At 43.1% G+C, this 11,984-nt stretch overlaps 1 protein-coding gene across 1 annotated transcript in view; it reads right to left on the minus strand.

Moving 5' to 3' along the window:
* Window positions 1-11,984, minus strand: part of LOC114860075 (protein kinase, cAMP-dependent, regulatory, type I, beta) — a 38,399-nt gene that overhangs the window by 23,773 nt on the left and 2,642 nt on the right. The window contains 2 exon segments of the mRNA XM_029158354.3: window positions 4,872-4,963; window positions 6,159-6,329. Of these exon segments, the coding sequence (XP_029014187.2) occupies window positions 4,872-4,963; window positions 6,159-6,329 (263 nt within the window).

Below are 11,984 nucleotides of genomic sequence, written 5' to 3' on the forward strand. Positions count from 1 at the left end.
GAAGAGGCGGCAGGGGACAGGTTGAAACACAGCAGAGGGTATGAGAGAGGACAAATGTTTCCGATTGCATTTCTGTTTAAAGCTGTGTGCATGCACTGTACTGTATGGGTGTGTTAATTTGCAATGACTTGTCTGATATCAACTTCCTACAAATGTGGTTTGCATAGGCGTAAAGGTCAAGATGTCTGAGCTGAGGAGAAGACAAGATGTGCTGGGGGAGGTGAGGTGGTTGATCTGTTAGTCCTCTGTATGCTAGGTGGTGGTGGGGATGGTCGAAGTTCAGTCAGGCCTGCAGCTCTCCTGTGGAGAGTGACCTCATCGGCTGGCCCCTGGCATTGTGGCAGCGGCACAAAGCCACGCAGGGGATGGAGAGAGAAGACTACGCGTGAATGTGGGGGAGGGAGTGGATTTGGAAGTGGATGTAGATGTGAATAAGTGGGAGAGTGAGAAAGACAGGAAGAGAGAGCAAGAGAGAACGTAATGAATTCTTAAAAAAGGGGAGAAAGAGGACCACCACGCTGTCAGGAAGAACTGGGATGAGAACACGCAGAGAGTAAGTGCGGGAATGAGTAAGACAGGAAACACACACACAAATAAATACAATAAACAACGCACAGCAGAAACCTGTTCATTTGGTCAAACTGCCATCACAGCGTTTCACAGGAAAACAGGAAAAGGGACACAAGGGATCATAAAGCCAGGCTCCTCAACATGGGCATCCTAAAATCAAAGAAAAAAACACATTGGACACGGCCGTCCCCTCTCACTACATCCAGTGTCCTCTGCTCCCTACAAAACAGAAAATGGTAGGAGGCAGTGGTCAGTGTGAAAGTGTGAAACACAAACTAACAAAAGCATTTATATGACTTGTACCATATACAGCATATCTGTTGCCAGGACAAGACACAGTGTGTTTGATTAGAAGAGGCAATGGTAATATCAGGACTGTGTGTGTGTGTAGCTAAAACACCCCCTATTGGCTGCTATGCGGTAACAACACCAGTGTCTCCACAGGATTGTCCACATTCGTTCGTTTACTGATCTTCGTCCTGACTGAACGAACTCATCAGAGCACAGAGATTGAGTCTCACATCTATTGATATAAAATCTGACTCAAATGAGCAACACATCAGATAAGTGTTGATAATGAGAGCCCCGTTCATTTGATGTGGTTACAAAGCACTCTATCTGACACTGCTTCCTCTCTGTCCTCTCTGCAACACGGATCTCTCAGGCAGTTTTGGTGTCTGTCGCTTTACTCTTCATTATTTATTCTTTGTTGTTTTCTGGTCCTAACTGATTGATTTATTTATGTTTCTGCACCTCTTGCAAGATTGACAGTATGTTAAAGATGTTCCCCGTCCATCGACAGGGGCTACTCTGAAGGGTGCAGAGGTCAAAGTTTAGGGGTCAGAGGTCAACTAATCGGTCACTTCATCAACTCATTACTCTGCTTGTTAATTAGAGGATTAAAGCAGGCAGGATAAAGTAAGCATCACCTCTTTGCAACCCCTGCCCCTATTGAATATGTGGTAAATGTTTTGAGTTTGCTTGTTATGAATGGCTAAATTTAATACTGCAGAATACTTATGCAGAATTTAATACTGCAGAGGTTTTGTAGAGGATTTGAATAAAATATAAAGTACTACTAACTTACTTTCTTTATTTATAACTGGGTTATGACAATGAGCATTGTATCCAGATTCATATGTGGCCATTAGACTAATATAGGCCACAATACAACTGTGTGTTTTATGGTATCAAACATAAAAGGAATTGCCAACAGATTTCCCAAAAGCCCCTTCTTCTGCAGTTTGAATTGCTGCAGCATGTGTAACGTTCTGCCTTCTTTCCACTGTTGCTCCCCAAATAACAGGGTGGGAAATTATCAAGGTCATCTATCTTGTTGTGTAGAAAAATCTGTCAAAACCATTACAGACATACAGTGTAACCGATATCAGCAGTCTTATACTGTATCTGTATCACTTCAATAGGAAGTTAGATAACAGATAGACCTTTAACAATGTGTTTAAACAGGTGGTAGCACTGACCACATTAAAAGACTTCTAGTTCTAAACAGTAGGAAGTGGCGGTGGCAGATCTCATCTGTGAAAGGGCATGCGCAATATCACACTCAAACCGGCATATTTCACTGCTGGGCCAAAGACAGATATTCAAACCCGTGCAAAAGAGTATGAACTGATTGCTTCTATTATCAGCTATATGTTGTTATCAAATCCTTTAATCAGAAAACCATCTTCTAAGTGCCGTAAGTTAGCTGAAACCAAAACAGTATAATCAGACAGCCAGATGGAAAAATGAGATAATAGTTTCTGTCAATATGGCAACAACCACTGTACGGTTCCAGTGTTGAGACAGGTGGTTGGAGGCTGATTTGGGTGTTAGCAAAGTAGGCTCAGCACAATGTGAAATCAAACACCAGTTCCCATCTTATCTCGTGTGTCTGTTTGTGTGGGCATATCATAATGAGGTCATTACAGCAGCTAATGGATGGCAAAAAGAGAGACCAGCCAGTGGTCAGCTGGGAGCTAGACTATGGCTGATGTCAGTTATGAAACCCGCCAAGGTCAAAGTAAAAAGCAGACATCAGTATTCCTAATTTGCATGGATGATGTGTAAGTAACAATGCATTAGGCTATGTAATATGCATTCTACACACTGTACAGTAAAAAATGCTTTGATCTCTTTGATTGCTTTGTTGAAATCTGGAATAAAATATGTTAAGGATTTACTTCCAGGCAGCTGAGGAAAGCTGAACTATACATGTGCCACACACACACACACACACACACGCGGCTGGTGCAGCTCAGACATTCTGAGGCCATGAGGTTGGACGTATGAAATGGTGTGCTCATCAAAGACCACACACTCCAGCTGAAGGAAACACATTAGGAACAAAGCCTAACATGCATACATAAGAACATAAGAAAGTACTTGTACAGTACGCGTTTCTTATGATAATGTAATCACTGCCATCCTTTGTTGTAGTGGTGGTAAGAATAGAGTAAATATACAGCAGTGCTTTTTATCTCTTTGTGTCTGCACTGGCCTCAAACCAAAGTTCTCATTTTGTTGGACTAAACATATACAAATTAATTATAATAATAAAGTCCGTCACCTCAAATGATGAACACTTTGATCTTCCACCTGATGTCAAACACAGGCACATACCAAGAGCCACAGTCAACTGTCACTGCCTTCTCAGCCAAACGACCAGCTGTTTGCAGAGTGAAAGAACAGCGAGAAAGACGGAAGGCGTGAGAGGCAGCGAGAGAAGGCCATGTATTCAGACTCCATCTGCTTATGTGCGTCACAGCTGAGACTTCTGGCACATTTATGAAAGCCAATGCACTTCTCTCAATGCCGACAACAGAAGGCATCAAGAAGCAGGAATTATCACCCAGGAGTTCAGTTTCAGTATTTTCTATTTTGTCCACTTCAAGGAAAGAGATAATGTGGATTATTGCATATTATGACCACGGCCGAACATTTGAGCATAAGCAGAAATCACACATGCATGTTCTCAAGCAAAGTTTGGTGTCAGACATTAACACTGAGAGCAAGTTCTGGCAGTTTTTTCTGTGAACTTTGCCATGTGTATAAACCCCACGGCAGCTACTCGTCACCATCAGATGGAAGCTAAGTAAGGTACAACAAAAGGAAGGTTGAGCAATTTAGACAGAGGCAAAGAAAGAAATGGAGCTCTGAGGGAATAAGAGTAAGCCAAGTAACTGCCACATCCCAGCGTGATCAAATATAGTTAAGCTGCGAACTGCACATTCGCCCACAACAAATTCCTGTACGCAGTGGTACAGAAAACACGGCAGCCAGTCAATTAAACTTTACATCATGCATGGTTTCATAGGCTGACGACACAACCATTTCATAGCTAAGCATGCCAGAAGACCTTGAGTGCATTAAATCCTGATGGTTTGTGGTCTACTCCTTCGTCTTTTCACTGTAACACTAATCTGACACCCAAATGCATGGTTTTTCAGAATGTCCAGGTCTATCACACCATGCATTCTGCTCAGGGCTCTTTCAGAGGCACTGACACGCAATCAGAGTCCTTCTTGACTGTCCAAGGCAGTAGAGTAAATTGTCAGCTGACGAAAGACCGAAACGAGTGTGTTGTGGGTTTGGTCTAAAGAGGCTTAGGCCAACAGGAAAGCTCCGGTGTTTTCCTCTTCATGGGGCATAATGGATTCTCCCCGCCAATGAAACATTATTCCGGCTGACGGGTCGGACTGCAAGCCACCTAATAGCCTTTCCCACAACATCCTTTTCTATGTCAGAGCCAGAACCAGTCATCAACAGAGATTTGGGACGGAAAGAAGGATGGATAGAGAATGATTCAAGAAAGGAGTAGAAGCGATGAATGGAAGCAGATGGCAACAAAAATCCTGTTCTTAGGAAGAATTGAGAGAGTTATGAAGAATTGTTGATTTCCAAGCAATGTGCACCACCGCCCATATCTGAATACAGAGAGAGACACCGATGTACACACTGGTTACCATAACAACCGACAACACAACACAGACACATCCAGTTGCCCCCTTACCCACTCTCTGCTGCACCCCCTCCTCCTCTGGAGCATATGTCTACAGTATGTTCACCCCCTCCTCCTCCTCTGTCTGCTTGTGTCTCCACAGACTTGACATGCTCCCAGAGAAGGCAACACTGGCACACAGTGGCCACAAGGGCAATACACTCAACTGCAAGCGTGGCCTGTTTATGATTTAGATTACAAAGATGCACTTAAGGTTCGGGCACATAGTAAAATGTGTGGCGTTACAATGGATATTGTACAAACCTATTAATGAGGTCAGTGGGATTAAACAGGTTTGTACCTTCTCTCATTGTCATCCAGATGAGCAAACAGCACATTTTTGGAGATGGCCTTGGCCAAAGCTGTCATGGTCTTGTAGTCCTTTGGGATCACCTGTGTGGTGACAAATACATGAGCCGTTACAGTACAGCACACTAAAACAACATCATGCAGGTGGATGCATGAAACAAACCAGTGCAAACACATAATGGCTCTGACTTCAAAGCAGACTAAATAGAGTAATTAAAGAGCAGCATATTGGCAAACTCTGAAAGGAAAATCTCCCAGATGTGTCTGCGTATTTTTGGGAAGGCCCATCTGTTCAGGGATTACACTCAAAATGTCACAGAGACCAAACTCACGGGAGGCTTGAACTCATTCATAAAAAATGCATTTCCATGTCCTGGAATATGTTCGTGTGTGTGTGTGTGTGTGTGTGTGTGTGTGTGTGTGTGTGTGTGTGTGTGTGTGTGTGTGTGTGTGTGTGTGTGTGTGTGTGTGTGTGTGTGTGTGTGTGTGTGTGTGTGTGTGTGTGTGTACGCATGTGCATGTGTTTTTGTTTGGAGGAGGCAGACTGTAATTACGTTATAGTAACAGATGTGTCCACATGAAGACGACCATACAGCACTGTGCACAGCATAACCACAAATACACACACCACCACATCACATGTAAAATAATAAGGAGCATTTTTTTATCTCTTTGCTCTACTTTGGTCCTTAGTGGGTAGAAAGAGGCTGGTCTGGAAACCGAGTCAAAAGAAGACACAAATGCCCAGTAGGGCTCAGCGGCCGAAGCAAGCTCAGCTTATCGCCAGCTTTCAACCAGCATTTCATTCGGTCTAAATTATGATTCAGTGTGTAATTTTCAACACTTAATTTTGCCAAGCAACCTATTTATATACTCCGCTTTCTACAATAACCCTTATTTAATCAACAGCTTACAAGAAACCCATGCTAAACAACCAGTGTAGAGGATTAGATGTGACTATTGCTGCTCAACAGTATTTGGTAATTTGCTAAGAATAAATTGCAAATCTGTTCATTAATTTCTGTCTTAAATTTGCACAGCATTGACACTGCTGCCATTCCAACATGGGTATTAACAAAACAACAGCTCTGTCTCCAACAAACAACCTCAATGTCTGTGGGATATTATTGCTCACAGTAGCTCAATTTGTGTAATCGTTACAGTATATTGACTGCATGCATGTATAAAAGCATAATAGTCAATATGTGTTTTCAGGCATACGCATATCCTGGAATGTACTGGATACGTGTGCTTTTTGTCTTTCGCATCCGAGGCTGACCTTGCGTACGTAGCTGACAGCATCCTCTTCAGTGTAGACTTCAGCACTGACCCCTCCCCTGCGGCGTCGAGCCTTGACAACTGGATTTGGAGGTGGTGGGGAAACCTCATCATCATGTGAGTCTGACTGGCTGTTAGATTTCTGACGTGCCATGATTTGCTTGCATTCTTCCTGTAGAAACAAGTAAGAGGATGAGATTGGTGAAGCAACAAGCAGAGAGAGAGAGAGAGAGAGAGAGAGACACACACACACAAACTGTATTCAGTGTTAAAAAAAAAGGTACTTAGGCTGATAACAAAATGTATGTGGAGTTAAATAGACGCAACTAATAGTGTTGCTTTAAGCAACAAGGCTTTTTGAGAGTATCTGTTGTTCTTCAACCTCACAAGAGATCACATGAAGAAAGGCTGACAAACCTCTGCAAACATTTAGCGTCACGCGGATTCTTAACTAGGTCAGATAATATAAAAGTATAATCCTCAGAGAAAATACAAGATTTTCTAGTCCTCGCTGCATCTGGTCGTCCAGCTGCCCTGCTATGAAGCAAAATCAAATATTAATGTCTGCAGGCCTGAGCACGCAGAGAGAAAAGGGCTTGACTAGATACCCCCCTCCCGTCAGGTAATGAACAACAAAGAATACACACAAGTCTCAGGCCTGCTATTGTTTTAACTGCTAAACAGCCTGCAGGTGCTGAATTATTGAGTGCCAAGCTAATTGGCACATTAGCATAAGTACACAGTAAAACCACTGAAGGCTTCTTAATTCATGTAAATGATGTAAAACAACATGGTTTTCTACTCTATATCTGTGTACTGCTAACAATGCGTAGTGCTAACAATGAATGACGTGTAATTGATCCAGTGATTGATATTTCCCAGAGAACCAACAGCAGATTAATACATACCATAACTAATTCATGAGAGAATTGACACACATTCGTTGTGGTTGTTCTGTATCCATTTGTCATCTTAAATGATTTGTTAGTGGTTTTTCTGTCTATGTTGATAATTTGTTTATTTTTGCTTGCTTTGCATCTATTTATAGATGTTGTAAAATCGTACTACTCTATGTAGTCCATGGGGACTCTGACGCCCAGTGGGCCTGTTTAATTCTTAAGCTTCTAATACTGTATGTAACTGATTATGATTATTTACAAGGACAAAATCTCTAGTTTACAGTCTCTAGTTTACACAAAAAATGGTCTGGGAGCACAGTTACAGTGTGCCTTGGACAGAAGGAAAATCTGCTGCTGTTTCTTGCTGCACATACTGACAAGGAAGGACAGACAGAGACAGTGGGCAAGAGAGTCACAAACTAATGCATAAAACAATGACAGAAAGTTAGAGGTCCAGAGAGAGTGGCAGAGACAATAGCTAGGAGAGACAGAGACAGCTAGGAGACTGTCACATAACCTAAAAATGGAGGCAAACACAGAATTGTCAAATCCAGACCTCAAAATTTGGCACTTATCCGTACTAATCCCTTATTCATGCTTAGAGCATAGTATAATGATGAGGAAACTGGCATAGAACAGAAATGTTATGACACTAGCCAGTTAGAGCGGTTTAAAAGGCAGATATGGAAAAGCAGATGGAGTCATCTAATAATCTTTTTGTCAGACTCTCTCGGTTTACACTCTCTCGCTTTCCTACATACATCCTTAGGTTACTGCAATGCTTTTCTGCTTGCAATTTGAGTAAACAAAGTGATAATACCAGTCCTTCACACTTACACTACACACACTAACAGGAGGAATGGGCAAGCATACTTCCAGGCACACATACTCAGTCTTCCTGCTTACGCAGAGTCACTGCCTGAGGGAACACAGCCAGCAGGAGCAGGAGAGGGGAGGCACAGCCAGAGAGTATAAACGTGCACATAACACACTATATCACAAACACATGCCCAGCAAGACTGCAGGAGGACGAGGAAGCGCTATTTAATGAAGGAGGCAAAGTCTAAACCACAAGGATGTACATCTCTCTCCTCACATCGGACAAACTACAAGTCAGAATCTCTCTAACAAGCAGACATGTTGCTATCTGGAACAGTCAACAACAAATATTCAAACAACAAAACCTGCACACACTAAATCTGAGATTATCCAGATCAGCTCCAGGAGACTAACAACAGCAAAGCTTGTTTGGAAAGGTATTTACCATGGCATGGAGGGCCCCTGGTCAGGCCTGCTGTGTGTCACTCAGCTTGTCAGAGGCACCGGGCATCAAGTCAAGCTGCGAGTGTGCCACAGCGTGCACCGGGATCAGCACACATGGATGCCGACCTCATATACACTTCACACAGGCCACACCACAGCAGCATCTTTGCCTCCTAACACAGCAGCCGCTGCGTTAGGTGTGTGTGTGTGTGTGTGTATGTGAGCACACTCGGCTGAAGTGTGTGTGTGCGCAAGTAAGCAGAGAATCCAAGTTGTTGATGTGTAAGAGAAACGCGTGGCAAATCGCCTGCAATCCTCACGACACAGCAGCTAAAGAACAAGACTAGCGATGAAAACACTGATCACAGCAAAAAGCCTGTCTTTCCATCGCTCCTGCGCAACTCTCTGTCTCTGCTTTCCAGCGTCTCTCTCGCCCTCTCTACCTCTCTCTCTCTCTGGAGTGCACACACAATCAGGTGGCGCAATGAGCGGGCTCTTCTCGCTTCCCCTCTGTCACTATGACAACTGGGTACTGTGAGCATCCTGAATAGTTGGTGGTGGGTCTAAGCAGGAAGCAATGACACACACACACACACACACACACACACACACACACACACACATCTGATGCGTGTTGACAGATCTCTCTCTCTCTCTCTCTCTCTCTCTCTCTCTCTCTCTCTCTCTCTCTCTCTCTCTCTCTCTCTCTCTCTCTCTCTCTCTCTCTCTCTCTCTCTCTCTCTCTCTCTCTCTCTCTCTCTCTCTCTAACCCATCTACAGTAATTCAGTTCACAAAAGGGAAAACGTCACTCCCTTCAATGCAGTCTTCTGTTCTTCTAACCAAATGGCATGTCTGTGACATTGCTCCTGTAGAACTACATCACTATTGCATACACCCTTCGACTGGCAGCCGCTGGTCTGTACCATGCTGTGTCTCCATCAACATGTTTCCTAGATCAGATGGGCGGGCATCAAGTGAGGACTTTGTGTCCTCATACTGTTGAATACATAATAAACGTCTACCCATTGGTCTTCACAATCTGATGCTGTACTGATTGCACACATAAACATAGTCTAGGCAGTTTGATGCAATCTCATTATTTTCAAGGCTACATGGCTCAAGACAATACATCTGCAGTCCATTTGCAGCCTAGTGTAATAACAATGAAAAAAACATCCATTATGTACCATTTTCAAGTTCAGTAGCAACAGGCTGAATGCATGCTACCGGGTTAGTCTGTCTTTCCTATCCCCCTCGTTGTACCCTGTGCTCTTCCTGCGTCATCAACGGCGGCTGGATGCCAGAGAACAAGGACAGGAGAGAGGCAATAAGAGACGAGATAGAGGACACGGGCATAAAAGCAGGACACAGAAGCTTTGTGAAAATCGGGCCTTCCATTAGTGACAGTGGGTCAGAGATTAATCCAGAGAATGACGACGTGGACAAAAGATGACACACATCCAACCCCAATCAACTCCATCATTCCATGTAAAGCCACTATTATGCAACCATTATGAACTCCAATTTCAGTTCATTATGGATGAATCATATTAAAATGGGCTTCTCCTATTGATTCCCTGCACTAATTTACACCAGGCAGATATGAACAAAGGCTCTGACTAAACTCATCTGTGACTAACCCATTTTAATCAACCAAATCACCCATCGTGTTCAACACAAAAGCAGCCAGCCCATTGGAGAGGCTCAAAGGGCTCACAGGCAAACACTTCAAAATATCCAATCTTCCATGAAGTTAATTTCTAACATTAGTCAGGGAAAAAGAAACATCCATCAGCAGTTACCTTGGGTTGCTCTGGTTCAAACACATAGACAATTTAACTCCACTGGCGAAGCTGAAACAGCGTGAGTGAACCAAAAACAACAACGTGCCTCACACGCACGCACGCACGCACGCACGCACACACACACACACACGGGTAATGAAGCATGAGAACTGATCCACCAGCGAAGCTAAAAGTCCACTCATCACTCTGTTCCACACCATTACAGCACCACAATAGACAGAAAGCCAGCTACTGTATAACAAATGTGTATGGAGTGCTGACCCAGCTATGAAACCATGTTCACTCTCTACATGGTTGCAATACAAGTTCATCTCAATCATAACCCTCGGGACTGGCTGCTAAGACTTGTTGGTTTTAAAATCATAAGTAAATCTCAACCCCTCTCTTTTCTCACATCACATGAGCAGAACATCGAAGGTATGGGCAAATGATAGAAGACAAAGAAGGACCACCGTGGAGACAGGGATACCTGATGGGGCCCCAGGGCACGTCAGAGAGGATTGGCTTTAGACTTGGGTCATTGTGTGTGTCCCAAGCTATTTTGGCAAAATAGCATTGTGGAGGTGGAGAGACTGAACACACAAGCTGCAGACACTAATTACACAACTGACTGTACTGTACTTTGGCCAATGCTAAACTGAGCAAAACCCTGCACAGCACACACGCACACACACTAACTGGGTTAAATAGTCTCAAGACAGTAATAGATGGAGTAAACCTGGGACAATGTTATAAAAGCCAAAGTGAGAGTAGACAACAGGGACAACAATCCAAAAACAAAACGAATCCTTCTCCAAATGCTCTCAGACTCAACAAACAACAAAACCTTCCTGACAAATTGTCAGTCAGAGCTCTTTGAAGGGACTGGTGGATTTGTTATGACAGGTCCTGGTGACAGCTGAATGGCTGACAGCATAGGACGGGTTCTCATCTTACAGGGGACAAGGAGACAGTGGCTGATTGACTGATAAACTGACAGACGGGGACTGAGGAGCTCTCCCATAATGGAATGTGATGGGACCCTTCACAGAGCTGATGCGGCCGTATTTACATTTGTTTTACTTGACATGCCTCGTGTAGTTTTGGGAAACTAGGCACTAGTGCAACACTAGCCTGTGTAAGACAAAAACTTTCCTGTTCCTGCTGCTAGTGTGTTTTGAAACATAAACAATGACAAAGTATAATTAGCACATTTTCAAGATATCTATCAAATGCGTACAAGGTCATCAAAAATCTGAATAATAAAAAACAAATAAAATACTTGAAGAAGATAAAAAGCTGTTATAGGGGGTTGATGTTGTTCAGGACTACTGTGGGACAGTCTACAAAGAATATGTGAGATGAAAGCTTGATGAAAGATTTATAAAATGAGAACGGTAAAGGTCTGGGTACTGGTGAAAAACATGAAAGAAACCAGAACAAAATTTGCTGAGAAAACGAAGACAATGAAAAGATCAGATACAAGGGAGAAAAGGGCAGAGAGATGCATGAGACACTAACTTATGACAGCCATGTGAGAATGAAGAACACAGGTAGCATTCTGCTAATTTTAACACATGCAGCACCGCCACACAATCACACGCACAAACAGACACTGTTTACACATACTGCACACAGAACAAGCAGAAACCCTTTAACCTTTTTAACCTGACTAATGTGAATGCAGACAATTTAGAGACAGTTTACCTAATTAATGGAGTGTTGACTTCTACCTAGCTGCAGTGAAAGGGGGAGGCAGAGAGTCATAGCTTGATGTGCGTTGTGTTAGTAGGGAGGATAACATAAAGATGGATGGTTAAAGAAAAAGGTGCTGTAAATATAGGTTTCTGGTAGAACTACAGAACATATCAGAAATACAA

Source organism: Betta splendens, chromosome 8 (assembly GCF_900634795.4).
Source record: "Betta splendens chromosome 8, fBetSpl5.4, whole genome shotgun sequence".
Taxonomy (NCBI): Eukaryota; Metazoa; Chordata; class Actinopteri; order Anabantiformes; family Osphronemidae; genus Betta; species Betta splendens.